This window comes from Carcharodon carcharias, chromosome 34, assembly GCF_017639515.1.
Source record: "Carcharodon carcharias isolate sCarCar2 chromosome 34, sCarCar2.pri, whole genome shotgun sequence".
In the NCBI taxonomy this organism is placed as follows: Eukaryota; Metazoa; Chordata; class Chondrichthyes; order Lamniformes; family Lamnidae; genus Carcharodon; species Carcharodon carcharias.
Window position 1 is genome coordinate 3,462,079 of NC_054500.1, and position 17,199 is coordinate 3,479,277.

The 17,199-nt window shown below is 38.9% G+C and overlaps 1 protein-coding gene across 4 annotated transcripts in view; it reads left to right on the forward strand.

Annotated features, from left to right (window-relative positions):
• Positions 1-17,199, forward strand: part of LOC121272697 (mitogen-activated protein kinase-binding protein 1-like) — a 140,833-nt gene that overhangs the window by 54,790 nt on the left and 68,844 nt on the right. For all 4 annotated transcript variants that reach the window (XM_041179435.1, XM_041179433.1, XM_041179434.1 and 1 more), the window contains exons 5-16: positions 646-816; positions 1,387-1,524; positions 2,122-2,304; positions 2,434-2,594; positions 2,706-2,895; positions 5,086-5,235; positions 5,856-6,031; positions 6,931-7,022; positions 8,718-8,843; positions 11,678-11,745; positions 13,762-13,883; positions 15,104-15,179. In XM_041179435.1, the coding sequence (XP_041035369.1) occupies positions 646-816; positions 1,387-1,524; positions 2,122-2,304; positions 2,434-2,594; positions 2,706-2,895; positions 5,086-5,235; positions 5,856-6,031; positions 6,931-7,022; positions 8,718-8,843; positions 11,678-11,745; positions 13,762-13,883; positions 15,104-15,179 (1,653 nt within the window). The remainder of the gene's footprint in view (positions 1-645; positions 817-1,386; positions 1,525-2,121; positions 2,305-2,433; positions 2,595-2,705; positions 2,896-5,085; positions 5,236-5,855; positions 6,032-6,930; positions 7,023-8,717; positions 8,844-11,677; positions 11,746-13,761; positions 13,884-15,103; positions 15,180-17,199) is intronic.

Below are 17,199 nucleotides of genomic sequence, written 5' to 3' on the forward strand. Positions count from 1 at the left end.
CGAAAGTAAAGTTGCGATAGAAGATCAACCATGGTCAGATTGAATAGTGGAGCAGGTGTGAGAGGCCATATTACCACCTGCTGTCCTTATTTCTTATGTCTTAAATATTTCCTCCTACACCCTTCTATGTGTAAATCTTCAATGTTCTTTTATCTTTTCTGGCTAGCCTCATGTCTATTTGGATGGAAAATGGAATTATAAAAGATTTGTTACCTGTTACTATTTGGTAAAGAAAAGGTACAAATGCTATACTGAATGTGAAAGCAAATAAAAAAATATGACCACTTTTTGTAAGTGGAACCATGAAGCCAACAAGCAACATTTTTGGCAAAGAGATGAGTTGGTTCTATACATGAACAGGCTTGACACTCAATGCAGTGTATTTTTATGCAATGCAATGCTCTCATTTTTATCAGTTAGCATTAAAATTTATTGGATGAGCTGGAGGTAATAAGGGATGAAAGAATAATGAATAGTCACATAACAGATCATAAATGGAAAAAGATCTTGATAGCCCAATGCTGAAATGAAATTATACAGTTTTGGGTTGGAGAACTTCTAAATCTAGTGATTAGAGTTCTAAAATAAATGTGTTTAGTTGACCCCTGTTGTGTTTTATAAAATCTATGTTTTTTCTTAAAATAGAGTGGACACATGCCTGCTGTGCGGGTGTGGGATGTGTCTGACAAGGTGCAAGTGGCTGAATTACAGTGCCATAAATACGGGGTATCGTGCGTATCTTTTTCTCCCAACATGAAGTATATTGTATCTGTGGGCTACCAGCACGACAAGCTTGTGAATGTTTGGGATTGGAAGGTAAGAACATGGGGCATAAGTTAACATAAGCAGTGTAGCATTTTTGGCTTTTGTGTTTTGTCAAAATGTAATCAAACCTGGGCATGAAAAGCATGTCAGAAGTTCACATGCTAAGGTTTAAACTACAGGAAAAAGGCCCCTGTGTCCAGTGTGAAGATCCACAGGTCTCAACTTCCAGGTGAATTCCAAACATAGTTGTGTAGAATTTATGAAGAACAGTGTTTTTAATAATAACCAGTATTAATGTTGCAAGTCAGTAACTGCCAGAGTACTTTTCATTTCTCATTCATGCTTTCCTTCCCTTTTGTGATTTGCCTTGCTCGCATAACTTCCCTCTACTAAGAATGAGGGGAGTCGCAATCCACCCATTCTCAGCCTAGTCCTGGATCATTATGCTACTATCCACCAATTAAGTGCCAGAGCCTTATGAGTCAGGTTTTATTTCTTGATCTCTGGCTATAGTAGGTCTTATTCTCTTGTGATTGTTATGTTAGAAATGATGAAAATTGTAGGTTGGATATGGAAAATGACTTTCGAGTACAACTTACAGAAATGTACTTGTTTTGACAGAAAAACTCCATTGTAGCATCTAATAAAGTTTCCAGTAAAGTTACAGCCGTTTCTTTCTCTGAAGACAGCAGTTTCTTTGTCACAGCTGGCAACAGACATGTCAAGTTCTGGTATTTGAATGAATCCAAAGCTTGCAAGGTAGGTACATTTCTTCCTGTCTGAGAACGATTTCAAACATATTAAAATGCAGTTTTGCGGTAATGGAAATTACTTTAGTCTAGAACCAACTGTATTGATACAAGAAAATGAGTGGCTTCCTTTTTAGATGAAGTCATTCTTTACCTGTGAGGTGCTCACAACAATTATGGAAGGATTAAGATTCCCTTGTGATGGATGGCTTGATCAGTTTCCTTTTTAATCTGTTTTGCTCATTAAATTACATATACGAGGACCAATTGATTTGTTCCTTGTGTGCTGTAGATGAATCCATTGGTTTTCTGCTTGATTGATTAATTGAGCAGAAGAGTATGAAGAAGTTGGTCATGCTTTGTAGTCATACCAATAATCTACTTTTTCCTCATCCCAACATCACTTGTTAGAAACTGGTGGAGGGTTTATCAGCTGGAAAGTTGATGGACACATGAATTTCTTGTTTGCTGAGATGACAGGTTTTGGAATGACAAGATTTATAATTGTCGCCTTGTCTTTTGAGCCCTGTAATTGTGATAATTTCCTTGTGTAATTTTTTACCTCCACTCATCACTAAAACTAGTGCCTGTGTGTTTTCCAATCTAGGCAAATGTTACTGTTCCCTTAATAGGGCGGTCTGCTTTGCTGGGTGAGCTGCACAACAACTTCTTTTATGGAGTGGCATGTGGTAGAGGGAAGATGGCAGGAAACACCTTCTGCATCACCAGCTCTGGTCTTCTCTGCCAGTTCAATGGGAAAAGGCTGCTTGATAAGTGGTTGGATTTGAAGGTACTTTTTTTTTCTGTTGGTTTTAAACACACTAATCTCTGATTATTTTTTTAGTGTAGAACAAACTTTAAAAAGCATTTAATACTTTTTTGTATATTTAGCATCTTTATCTTTTTTTTTTGCTTTCAGACTTCTGCAGCAAACTGCATTTCTGCAGCTGAGGACTTCATTTTTTGTGGCTGTTCCAATGGAACACTGAAGTTATTTAACCCTGTGAATCTCCATTTCATCACTAATCTGCCCAAACCTCACTATCTGGGAGTGGATGTGGCAGCTGGAATTGAACCAAGGTAAAAAGAAGAAATAAACTTCTGCTGTCACTACTTTTTACTATCAAGGTCTTAGAATTTGACCACAAGAAGCAGAAGTGATGATTTCTAAATATGATCATATCTCCTCAGCCATTTAGTCAACAAGAAGACCGATGCCATGTATCCTGACACTATTGCTGTGGCGTTTGACCCTTCCAATCGGTGGTTGTCATGTGTATATAGTGATCATAGTCTCTACGTGTGGGACACAAAAGACATTAAGAAGTTTGGGAAGGTTTACTCTGCGTTGTATCATAATTCCAGTGTGTGGAGCATAGAGGTATGTTGACCCTTCATTTAAAATGAAAATCCAATATCAAATGAGTTGTTTATTCCCCTAAATTTCGAATGCCCAATTGAAAATATTGTTGGCACTTTGGATTTTCTATAGAGTTGGCAAATCAGCTCAACTTGAGAGTCTGTGTGTGCCACTGTCTCAACAGTGCAATTCTGTGTCCAGATTTACCAATTTATAAAGTATGTGTATAGAAATACATCCTCAAGTGCACTATATTTAAGATTTTTGTGGCCTGAAGAAACCATGACCATCATGTGTGGAGCCCCACGTCAAAATTGATTGATTTTCTCTGGACAATTTTGTGTGCTGAAAAGGGACATCCTATGCAACAAAGTGGGAAAATTACTTTGGATGCTGAAATTATTGAAAATTATTTTATTCTAGGGCAAAGTGCTCTGAACTCAACCTTGAGTTAAATATGGGCGCCTTCTTGTAGAACATGTGGCTTAAAACTGGGAGATTGGCTATGTGCAACCAACCTGAAGAGTATGTGGAAAAACTCAGCAGGTCTGGCAGCATCGGCGGAGAAGAAAAGAGTTGACGTTTCGAGTCCTCATGATCCTTCAACAGAACTGAGTGAATCTAAGGAGAGGGGTGAAAAATAAGCTGGTTTAAGGTGGGGGAGGGGGGGCGGTGTTGGGTCGGGGGAGAGAAGTGCAGAGGGGTGGTGTGGTTGTAGGGACAAGCAAGCAGTGATAGGAGCAGATAGACAAAAGAATAAAAGAACACAGAGGCGTTGAAGGTGGTGATATTATCTAAACGAATGTGCTAATTAAGAATGGATGGTAGGGCATTCAAGGTACAGCTCTAGTGGGGTTGGGGTGGAAAGATTAGCAGGGCGTAAGAGATTTAAAAATATTGGAAATAGGTGGGAAAAGAAAAATCTATATAAATTATTGGAAAAAACAAAAGGAAGGGGGAAGAAACAGAAAGGGGCCCCATCCCCTTTCTGTTTCTTCCCCCTTCCTTTTGTTTTTTTTCCAATAATTTATATAGATTTTTCTTTTCCCACCTATTTCCATTATTTTTAAATCTTTTACGCCCTGCTAGTCTTTCCACCCCACCCCCACTAGAGCTGTACCTTGAGTGCCCTACCATCCATTCTTAATTAGCACATTCGTTTAGATTATATCACCACCTTCAACGCCTCTGTGTTCTTTTATTCTTTTGTCTGTGACATCTTTTGATTATCTGCTCCTATCACTGCTTGCTTGTCCCTACAACCACACCACTCCCCCCACCCAACTGCCCTGCCCCCCCCCCCCCCCCCCCAAATCTTAAACCAACTTATATTTCACCCCTCTCCTTCGATTCACTCAGTTCTGTTGAAGGGTCATGAGGACTTGAAATGTCAACTCTTTTCTTCTCCGCCGCTGCTGCCAGACCTGCTGAGTTTTTCCAGGTAATTCTGTTTTTGTTTTGGATTTCCAGCATCCGCAGTTTTTTGTTTTTATCTGAAGAGTATGTACTTAGTCATAGAGTCATTATGGGATAGGAGGAGGCCATTTGGACCTTTGAGTCCATGTGGCTCTCTGTAGAACAGTCTAGTCAGAACCATTACCTTGTTCTATCCCCATAGCCCTGCAAATTTATTTTCCTCATGTGCCCTTCCTTTTTGAAATCATTCTAACTGAAATCCAAGAAACTTACAGGAAGGTCTTCAAATTCATTTACATTGAGGTGCAATCAATAATTGTCTTTCTGAAGCAGTGACAGCTACTAATCTATTTTCTACCTGGCTTTTAGTTGAGGTCTCTGCTTCTATCAATGGACAAAGTACATCCCAGAATGCAGTCTTGTATAAAGTTGGGGATAGGACTCCCTAACGGTTTGGAGTGCAAATTTCTGAAAATGGCAGTATCCCACAATATGGTCCTCTGTCCATCACCATCCTAGCCAGTTTGAAACGTTAACAATATAATTTTGTACATGGAAATTTAATCTTTGCTTAAGGAATAAAGACCATGTTTGCTAAGTATATGCACAGCGTTGTGGATGTTGTTTATTTGCCCACCTAAATTATTATGCAATGGTATGACTTTATAGGTTATTGACCCACATCAAGTCAACCTCCCAGAATTGCTGTTTAATTTTATAAACAATATGAATTGCTATATTGTTAGATGAGCTGGTGTAAAAACTGCATTAGTCTGTGTTTTATTAATTTTCCAGGTTTATCCAGAGTTGGAAAATAGTAACCAAGCTTGCTTGCCGCCTGCATCTTTTCTAACTTGTTCATCGGACAATACTATAAGATTGTGGAATGCTGATGGTGCCTCCGGATTTCAATTCACTTCATTCCACAGGAATATTTATAGTACAGTAAGAACTGTCCCCCTTTCTTTTTTCCCTACCCTAATCCTGATGCGCTCAACCACGTTCAATGTGTAAGTGCTTTTTCACGGTTAAGATATTTATTTTCACAATTCGTGCTATTGTTCATTCCATTACCTGTGATATTGCGTAATGGATCCCACACAGGGACACTACTCCCAATCAGCTGAGAGAGAAAGAGACACCTGGATTCTACTGGAAAGAATCCAGAAGATTAGCAAGGATAATGCCAAAACTTGGAACCCTTGCGCTGTGTAATATTTGCTATACTGCTTATTAGCACCAAAAATATGGTATTAGGTTGAGAATCGGGATTAAGTTAAAGAATAATTGCTGTACTGTGGGCTGGACAGAACATGAAATTAACTGCACACTCTAGGTTAGGATTGCAAATCATGGTGTTTTCAAACAGAGCTTTTTGCTCTAAACATTAAGACATGGGATGATGTCCAGATTAGGGGAGAGTATACCTCCTCTGGGAATAAAGCAATGTTGAATTTTAGCTTTTTGTCATTTTTTGCTTTAATAATCATGTGGCCTGTTGCAGAGTGGTATTTGTTAACAGTGCATTCTCAGCCAGAGTACATGACTCTTGTTTGTTCTTCTAGGACTTGATTAAAGTTGTGTACGTTGATGACAATATTCAGTATCTCCAAGATATAACCAGCAATGCTGACCGAACTGAAAATGGAGGAACTTTAGAGATAAAGTCAGGAATTCGGGTCATAACCATCAGCCCTGATGGGCAGCACCTGGCTTCTGGAGACAGGATGGGCACCCTAAGGTACAGATGAGGTTCCTTTTGAAGGTTGCTTTTTGATCTTGTCAATGTTTGTGTAATGGCACCGTACACATTTAAACGTGAAAGTTTAATGATTTTAGCACTAGATGACCATGGAAAGGATTCATGATGTTTATAGTGCTGAGCAATGTACCATTTAAGTTTTATTTGTAGTACGTCACTGATACTTTAAGTGTGCAGCCCTTTGTAATTTTTTTCCGCACTTGCACATATGTGATAACATAAAGAAGCCAACTTGTGTGTGGTCTGCGCAGGTACTTTTGGGTTGCCGTGTACTTTAGGAGAAGCATTAATGCTGAGTTAGTTTTAGAAAAGTGGTGCCGTTATACCACAGTATAAACTGAAAGCGCTATATTTTTATAGTGATCGAACTGGATCAACAGGTGGCAGGAACCTTTTTGTAGTAAATCACCATTGGAACAGTAATGACAAATTTAACAGTTAAGGGAAGAATGTTAAGTAACAGTTAAAGATTAATATATTAAATTATCTATATTGATTATAGGAGGAGGACTTTTGAAATATATTTTATTTGACATGAATGCCCTATACTCTATACTGGAGAGGTGTCGCAATTATAATAGGCTTGGAATTTTTAATATTCACAAACTCATAGAGCCTTCCTCTTGTGCTTTTGTTTTTGGATCCCCACTTTTTTATATTGTCCATTCTCTAACTGTGGCTTTGCTAGCAAGGCTGACAATTATTGCCCACCCCTTGTTGCTCTTGAGTGGCTACAATCTGTGTTGAAGGACCTCCTATGATGCCTTTGGGTAGGGAGTTAGTAACCAACTATTTTTATGGTGAACCTTATGTTTTATAACTTCATACATAGTTAACTATGCCTAATTAGATTTTACCTATTGTGCTTTTGTTTTCAGAATTTTTGACCTGCAGTTCCTAGATGAACTGATGAAAGTTGAGGCTCATGATTCTGAGATTCTATGCCTGGAGTATTCTAAACCTGAAACAGGTGAGTAATTGTGTGTACCCCTGTCTTCTTGACTACTAGTACTTGTTTGAGTTTCTTTGTTTATTGACCTGCTGATTTTGAAAATGCTTATGAATAATGTTTATGTGTTTGTTTTAAGATCTGAATCTAGCTGCGGTTTTGTGATTCTTCCCCCACAGTGTTACGTTTACACTAGTGTTCAGACTGTAGATGCACCAATAACTTCATTGTGAATCAACCTAACTTCAGCTGTGATGCCATCCAAAATAAACTTTGTCATTCTGGCTGCTATTTTAACACTGTAGCCATTACAGGGATGGTGCTGAAACTGAATTGTCAGCACTTTCATCCCAATATGATTAGCAAAAGACTCCAGACCTAGCAGGAGAATTGCAGAACAATACTGTGATGCATCTTGATGCAAAAATAAAAGAATAAGCTTTTTTAGAAGAAATTCATTTTCTGTTATCAGTGTGACAGTATCAAAGGCAGATTTAATAAATAAGAGCTACAGTTAAGTAAGTTTTTATAATTGAAATGGTAGATTGTGTACAATGGTAGAACTTGAATTCCCTTTTACCATAACAGAATGTGGTTCAGCCACAACTGGAGTATTGCATCCTATTCTGAGTACCACACTTTGGGAAGAATATGAAGGCATTAGAGAATACAGAAAAAATTGAGATTGGTGCCAGGGATGAGGAGTTTCAGTTAGATGGATCGATTGGAGAAGCTGGGCTTTTCTCTTTAGTGAAGAGAAGTTTGAGAAGAGATTTGATAGAGGTGTTCAAATTGCAAGGGGTCTGGACAGAGTAGATGGGGAGAAACCCTTCCCATTGGCGGAAGGATCGAGAACAGGAGGACATTGCCTTTGGTTCTTTTGTCATTCACCGTAAATCAATGTGAAAAACGTTTTTACGTAATGTGTGATAATGATCTGGAATACATTATCTGACAGTGTGTTGGAGGCACATTATATTGTGGCCTTCAAAAGAGATTTGGATAATTATCTGAGGAGAAAAAATTGCAGAGCTATATGGAAAGGGTTGGGGAGTGGGACTGGATGAGTTGCTCTTGCAAAGAACCAGAGCACACAACAGGCTGAATGGCCTCCTTTTGTGCTAGAATCAGAATTGTTACATCTATGATGCAAGATAAGATGATTATGACTTTAAAAAAAAACTTGAGGGCCTATACTTTTTTTTTTCCCTAGCTGTGATGGACAGATAGTGGCCTAATCCATCTGTTGCTTGGTATTGAAGGGTGACCCCCAAGGCATCTCTTCTCTGATTTTCCTTACCAGTGGGAAATCTTTGGCCATGCCTAATTGCTTCAATGCTGTAACATGTTGAAATAGTCTCACCTCTAAATACTGTTAGGTGATTAAATATTGTGTTAAAGGTACGTTTAACTTTGGGCAATTTAACAATCCTGGCTGGAGCTGAGATTTCTGTTTAACTGCAGCTGCATATTGCCATCTCCCAACCAGCATGGCAAACTGAGCTGAAAGAATTGGGTGATTCTGATTTCATAATTATGAAATTTTACCAAAGTTTTAACATGGTTATTTGCCTATATTGCATGCAGTTTACTGAATAATTCAAATTAGTTCACACAAGTTATCCCTTTTCTTTGACAATTTACCCAATAATGACAAAGTACTTTATTTAATGGTCATGGAACTGTGTTCATTTTTAATATACAATCATTGTTTAGGAATGAATCTGTTGGCAACAGCAAGTAGAGACCGTTTGATTCATGTACTGAATGTGGACAAACAGTACAACCTGGTGCAGACGTTGGATGACCATTCCTCATCTATTACTGCTGTGAAATTTGCAGGTACATTTTTGGACCCAAAATAGCTACCCCAAAAACTATCTGACTCCTAAAATATATTGAATTTAAATTCCTTGTACAGCTTTGCACTGTGGTTTTTTTTTTTAATAAATGGCATGTTGACCAAACATATCTTTGAAGTCAAATTAGTTCTTGGCTTTCAGTTGCAAACAAATTGAAGTCATTAAGTTGTGTGTTATCCAACTGGAATTGGTTGAATAATAATGAGATTGCATTTCCAAAAAATATTCAAAGTACCACTTGATATAGGAATGCTGACAGTGTTAGAGATAATGGGAGCCTCATTGCTGAGCCTGATGCTTTTCTTATCTGTGATATTCTCTTTCTAGAAGGAGATTTGAACTATGAGCCATGGCTGTTTCTTTCTTATTTCTCCACAGATTTGAAAAGTTGAGACCATACTTTTGGGTGTTGCATAATAGTGTTTGTTTCTGTTAAAGCTGTTGCTGAATTGGCATTCTAATGGGATTCCACAATTACAACTCAATGTTTTGCAAACTTTGCCACAAGGGGTACCTTGTTCTGAATTGTGAAAGACTGTGCAGGCAAAAGAAGGGACAGCAGTACTGTTTTGCAGAAACCTTTTAATAGCATACATCAACAGAAATTATGTGCTTGTATGTCAATACTTGCAGAAATCTGATGCGGAAGTCTGACATCGTGAATCATTTACAGTTGTCCTCTGGTTTCCAGATCACCCAGTTTGAAAAATTACATTGTACCTTCAAAAGACTGCTAGTGAAGGAAGAATTTCCTGAGCGCATGTTCATTAGCTTGTGTTACACCACCAGTCCTACTGAGCTGATCCATTTATTTCTTTAATAAGGAGAATGCAACACACGTGGTTTAATTTATTGTTTGGGATGGTTACAGAAAGTGGAAGAACACTGAGCAGATTGTTGGGGCTGCAGGCTGACAAATCCCCAGGTCCAGATGGACTTCAGCCTAAGACCTTGAAAGAAGTGGTTCATGGGATAATTGATGCACAGTTTTTAATTTTCCAAAATTCCCGAGATTCGGGAAAAAGGGAGGGAGACAGAAAGCAAGAAACTATAGGCCAGTTAGCCTAACATCTGTCATAGGGAAAATGTTAGAAGCTATTATTAAAGATGTTATAGCAGGGCATTTCGAAAAATTCAAGACAATCAGGCAGAGTCAACATGGTTCTGTAAAAGGGAAATCAAGTTTAACCAATTTATTGGAGCTCTTTGAAGGAGTCATGTGCTTTGGACAAAGGCGAACTGGTGGATGTACTGTACTTAGATTTCCAGAAAGCATTTGATAAAGTGTCGCATCAAAGGTTATTGCAGAAAGTAAAAGCTCATGGTATAGGGGCATGGATAGAAGATTAGCTAGCTAACAGGAAGCAGAGAATTGGCGTAAATGGGTCATTTTCTGGTTGGCAGGAAGTGATGAGTGGTGTGCCACAGGAGTCAGTGCTGGGGCCTCAACATTTTGACAATTTATATGGATGAAGGGACCGAAGGAATGGTTGCTAAATTTGCTGATGACACAGATAGGGAGGAATATAAACCGATGTAAGGAGGCTACAAAATGACATAGGTCAAGTGAGTGGGCAAAGATCTGGCAAATGGAGTATAATGTGGGCAAATGTGAAATTGTTCATTTTGGCAGGAAGAATAAAAAAGAACCAAAACACACAATGCTGGAAAAACTCAGCAGGCCTGTCAGCATCTGTGGAGAGAGAAACAAAGTTAATGTTTTGAGTCCATATGACTTTTCTTCAGAGCAGATTTCCAGCATTCACAGTTTTTGCTTTTATCTTAGAATAATTATTATCTAAATAAGGAGAGATTCAGAGGGATCTTGGGTGTCCTAGTGCATGAATCACAAAAGGTTAGATGCAGGTACAGCAGGTAATTAGGAAAGCTAATAGAATGTTATCATTTATTGTGAGGGGAATTGATTGCAAAAATAGGGTTTCAGTTGTACAGGGCACTGGTGAGAACACATCTGGAGTACTGTGTACAGTACTGGTCTCCTCCTTATTTAAAGGAAGATGTAAATGTATTAGAAGCAGTTCAGAGAAGATTTGCTAGACTAATACCAGGAATCAGCGGGTTGTCTTATGAGGGAAGGCTGGACAGATTAGGCTTGTATCCACTGGAATTTAGAGTAAGAGGCGACTTAATTGAAACCTTTAAGATCCTGAGGGGTCTTGACAGGGTGGAAGTGGAGAGGATGGTTTCCTCTTGTGGGAGAGTCTAGAACTAGGGGTCACTGTATAAAAATAAGGTGTTGTCCATTTAAGACTGATGAGAATTTTTTTCTAAGGGTTGAGTGTCTTTGGGACTGTCTTCCTGAAGAGGCGTTGGAAGCAGAGTTTTTGAATATTTTTAAGGCAGAGCTAGATAGATTCTTGATCAACAAGGGGGTGAAAGGCTATCAGGGGTAGGCAGGAATTTGGGGATGAGGTTACATTCATTCCGGCCATGATCTCATTGAATGGCGGAACAAGCTGGAGGGGCAGAGTGGCCTACTCCTGCTCCTATTTCATATGTTTATGTAGCTTATGTTTTTGATGCCGTAGGTTACTTTGGATATTTTGGAATAGAGATGTTTTAAAATACCTTCTGGGCAATTATTTGAAGGGGGTTAAGGCAGCTGCCATAGATTTTTATATAGTATATGGGAGTCATCTGTATATAAAGAAGCACTTGGGGGTTTTGTATGTGACCATGTACTCCTAATCTTTGATGACTTGGGTATTGTTTCCAGTTATGTATATGCATAATGATGGAAAGTTTTGACAACTTTATTCTGAATTATTCCTTTTCATTCTCCCTTTTCTGTAGCCAATGATGATGTCAAAATGGTTAGCTGTGGTGCTGATAAAAGTATCTATTTCCGTACAGCACACAAGGTAAACTTTCTCTTTGACTCCTTGCGTTTATTTTTTCTGTACTACTTCACTTAAACTTCCTGCCCCATTTCTTTTCGAGTTTGTGCATTTTTGTGGCAGCTTGCTCCACCTCAAGGGTATCCCAAAGCACCCGCATCCAGTGTAGTGACTGTAATTACTGAATAATTGCTTGGCTAATAATACCACAAAGTGACCATTTGTGGAAGTACATGAATAATATGGATTTGGTCGATTTTTCTTTTTGTTCTGACTTTTTCAGATCCTGGTCTGAGATAGGGATCTCATTGTGCTAAGAATTACTGGGGAAAATCTGCATTGAGAAATGCATTGCTTAACTATTGTGAATAACTCTGCCTTTTGTTGCTTTCAAACTGTACCAATCTTGGCTTCCACACACAAATGAACTTTTCCAGCTCTCTGCCAATGCAGCTCTGAAAACATAATATAGAATCATAGAATGGCTTATACACAGAAGGAAGCCATTTGGCACATTGTGACCATATCGGCTCGCTGCAGGAGCAACTTGCCTAGACCCACTCCTCTGCCTTTTCCCCATAGCCCTCCAATATTTTTCTCTTCAGATAGCTATCCAATTTGCTTTAGAAGGCCATGACTAAATCTGCCTTCACCACGCACTCAGGATCTGGAATGCACTGCCTAACCACTTTTTTTTAAAAAAAATCCTCATGTCACAGTTACTACTTTTGCCACAACACAGAAATAGGAATAAGAGAAGACTATATGGGCTTTCAAGCCTGCTCCATCATTCACTAAGATCGTGGCTGATTTGATCTTTGCCTCATCTCCATTTTCCTGCCTGTTCCCCATAACCATATGCTCCCTTATGGTTCAAAATTCTGTCTATCTCAACTTTGAATGTATTCAATGACACAGTCTCCACAGCTCTCTGGGGTAAAGAATTCCAAAGATTCCTAACCCTCTGAAAGAAGAAACTCTTCCTCATCTTTGTCTTATTCAGGAAACGTGCCCCCAGTTCTAGATTTTCCCCCATAAGGGGGAAACATCCTCTCAGCAGCTACCCTGTCAAGCCCCCCTCAGAATCTTACTGAAACTTAAGATCACCTTTCATTCTTCTAAACTCCAATGAGTACAGCCCAACCTACTCGACCTTTCCTCAAAACAGACCCCTCATCCCAGGAATCAATCTAGCGAACATTCTCTGAAGTGCCTCCAATGCAAGGATATTTCTTTTTAATTAAGGAGACCAAAACTGTACTCAGTACCCTAGGTGCAGTCTTACCAATGCCCTGGACAATTGTAGCAAGACTTACATACTTTTATAGTCCATTCCCTTGCAATAAAGGCTAAAATTCTATTTGCTTTCTTAATTACTTGCTGTACCTGCATGCTAACTTTTGTGCTTCACGTGCAAGGACACACAGATTGCTCTGTACTGTAACTTTCTGTAGTGTCTCTCCACTTGAATAATATAAGCCTAGATCTTGTGTCTTGTAGGCATTGGGGTGCTGCTCTAAGTTGTGCCACCCTTTGAGTCACTTTAAATTATTTCAAAGGAAATAAAACTCACTCCTTTCTAACAAATATTCATTCAGATAATAACAGGATACTTAGTCAGTGGGAAGTGTAGAAAATTAGAGACGTTTAAGGAAGTTCTTGTTTCAGCAAAAAAATGATGACTCAATCTTGGATAATAACTTAATTTCCCCACATGAAACTGATTTTTGGCATTGGTCTTGTAGCCACACATACTTGTCTCCATGCTCTCATGGTTGCTTACAGTCTTTCTCCTCCTGTCAGAAAACTAAAGGCATGCCCAAAGGAAAGTTAAGGGGAGAAAGTCCCTTGATGGCTGGGTTGTGAATGTCTTAAAGCGATCATGTCCCAGAAGTTTTTACTGAGTAATGGTTATTCTTACCTATAGGTAGTGGTTGATATTGTTTGAAGTATTGCTCGATAATTCAAATCTTTACAGAGCACTGAAATGAGAGATCCTAGTACTTGTCTTTTTAGTCAATATAAATTTTCTTTTGCCAGTCTGTCGATGGAATTCAGTTTACACGAACACACCATGTGGTTGGAAAGACGACCCTGTATGACATGGATGTTGATATCACGCGGAAATATGCAGCTATTGGCTGCCAGGACAGAAATATTAGGTATGTTTGTTTCTTTTCGGAGGTGGGTTGCAGCCAGTGAGGAATGTTAATATTGAGAATGATGCACTTCCTATCTTTATCAAACATTCATCGTGCATCAAACATTCTTTTTTATCCTCACTCCCTGCCCCACCCCAGTCACATCGTATGATTTGATGTAGAGTAAAATTCATTTGCTCTTTCCCTAGTGTTAATGAATAGTAGAAGAGAGTAATCACCTGAAGCGTTACTTGTTAAAGTAAACATGAATGGCAACTCGATTAACCAATTTGGATGGAGTACTATTGAAAGTTTAAAATCTTTTGTCCTTACATGTTGCACACATTGTTATCCACCTGGTCATCTGTCATTCAGGTTTTACTGTGCCATGTACTATCTGCAGACAGGAAGGCAGAGATCAGCTGGCAGTCCCCATCTATGAACTAGCTAACAAGTTCGCAAGAGCTCAGTCAGATTTCCTTACCTGAGTCAAAAAATGGGTGGGAAGCTACAGCCTACACTAAGCATCTACTTTATATTGGCATTCAGCTGGTTTCTTAACCACCCTCTGGCACTGCATAGTTAAAACATATTAAAGCAATAAATCCTTAGGTTTTTAAACCTGATATTGGCACCACCTCATCGCTATTTCCAAATTCATCTACTTCTCCGCCCTCCCCACCAATTTTGAAAACATTTACTTTGCATCTCAATTTAGAAAGTAGTTTGGATCTTAACTTCTTTGGGGAAAAGATAATTGAGGAGGGACCTGATCTAAGTGTTTAAATGCAATGGGCCACACTAATATAGAATACAAGTATGAAATTAATGAGCTTGTAGTTTTTTTTTCCATTTATAGTATTGCTATTTTCTTGTGCTGTGCACTGCCTCCTTGATGGCAAAGCTAAGCAGGTGACCTGCCAAGTCTATGGGTGCCAGGATTAATTTGATATCAATTTTGGTCTGTAAGAAAACATTGTTTCCTTCTTTGGTGATTCTTCTCCCCCAAGTCCCTCGTCCCTAATCACCACTTTATGGCAGATTTATAAGGATGGAAACTGAGGTATTGCTGTTATTGTCAAAATTTAATTTGAGTGCAGTGTCTCTATATGGTCAGCTGCGGGCTATCACTTTTCGGTCAGTAGAAAATGGGAGGAGTTAAGAGCCAAAAAGAGAATTCATTTCTTTGATAAAGCTGATTCTTTTTAATACAATTACATTTTCTTATATTGATGTTGCAGAGTATTTACCATCGGCAGCGGGAAACAAAAAAAATGTTTCAAAGGTTCGCAGAGTGAAGATGGGATCCTCCTCAAAGTAAGCAATATAGATCTCAGCAGCATCTGAAGTTGCACTGAATTTATTTTCACTGTTTTACAGGGTTATGATACTTTACCAAAAACAATACTATTGCACTCTAGGATCTTAAGAATCGGCTGCAGAGATGGATGCATTGATTGTAATCTTAATGGTATTTTGTTCAAGAAACACATTCACTGTCCATAAGCTGAATTGCAGTGTGACTTGCATTGAAAAGTTCATGTATAGGATTAAGTTATCAGGTTAAACATGTAAACATTGGAAAACTCCCATATTCAAGAAAGGAGGGAGACAGAAAGTAGAAAACTATAGGCCGCTTAACATAATATCTGTTATTTGGAAATGTTGGAATCTATTATTAAGTAAGTAGTAGCAGGATACTTAAAAAATCATATTACAATCAAGCAGAGTCAACATGGTTTTATGAAAGGGAAATTGTATTTGCCAAATTTTATTAGAGTTCTTCGAGGATGTAACAAGCAGGATGGGTAAAAGAGAACCAGTAGATATTGTGTTTGGATTTCCAAAAGGCATTCAGTAAGGGACCACATAAGAAGTTACTCCACATGATAAGAGCTCATAGCGCTGAGGGTACGGATAGCGTCTCAAATCCGACTGTTCAAAAAACTAGAATTGTCCAAAAACCGGATATTGTTCTCTTGGGCGCCACTCGTGGAATGGTAAGCGTGGGAATGAACAGGCCATTCTCTGGTTGATCCCAGAAGATGGAATCAATGAGAATTATGCGTGCACAGGGTTTGAGTCAGTTGCAGCATTTTAAGATCTGCCTCCCCTGGCCCTCCCTATTCTCCAGACACAAAGCTGCCTGTTCCACTGGTGGGAATATTTTGATTGCAGCATTCCTGGCCACTTTCGGGTGACGGGGTCAGAAATCAGCCATTTCTCTCTGTCCTAGTTATTGTCATCCAAGCAGATGCTCTTCTTTTTTTCCCTACAAGAAGAACTCCAATGTGAGATTAATAGCGTTACGGACGGGAAGGGGTTTAATTTAAACAGCCCTGGTTTCTCCTCTTACCACCGGTAAACAGAGGTTTCAGGGTCCTTTTGTCCTTGCAGACTTATGATCTCCATCAGCCAAGGTCTGGCCTTCGAAATGTGAGTAGTCATTGTACATTTCCTTGGGATTTGATCTCTGCAGTCATAGGCATTAGTGCCTCTTTATAGATAGCGATTGCTGCTATTCTGAAGGCCAGAAATTACTTATGAGAGTCATAGCCAGTCATGGCTTCAGTTATTTCAATCCTTTGTCTGAGCCCCATGGCAATAGATTTTTAAACACTTGTCCAATCAAACCTTTAAATCTTCAATGTTTTTGCCCATAATTATGAAGGCTTAAAAGTACTCCCTGTCCCGTTATCCACAACCTAGTTATTTTTATGATCAGTACAATGTGCTACAGAAGCAACTTGTGCGAAGAAGTTGGTTCTGAAATCCAGAAAATCGAAATCAGTATAGCCTCGGTTCTGAGGGTGCCAAATTTGGGACACTACCTGTAGTAGTAGTAGTAGTAATAATAATAATAATACCTAGCATGGATAGAGGATTGGCAAGCCAAAGGAAGCAGAGCGGGAATAAAGGATTCACTTTTTTAAGTTGGCAAGCTGTAACTAATGGGATGCCACATGATCAATTCTGTAGCCTCAAATATTTACAATCTATTTGGATGAAGGGACAGTGTATTGTAGCCACATTTGCTGATGATACAAAGATGGGTAAGAAAGGAGGATGACACAAGTTTGCAAAGGGACATAGATGGGTAAGTGAGTGGGTTATAATTTGGCAGTGGAGAAAATTTGTGGGAAAATGTGAGTTATCCACTTTGGTAGGGAGAATAGAAAAACAGAATATTATTTAAATGGGGAGACTACAGAATGCTGTGGTGCAGAAGGATCTGGATGCCTTACATATGAAACACAAAGTTAGCATGCAGGTACAGCAAGTAATTAAGCAGGCAATTGGAATGTTGATAAAAGCAAAATTAGAATGTTGACCTGTA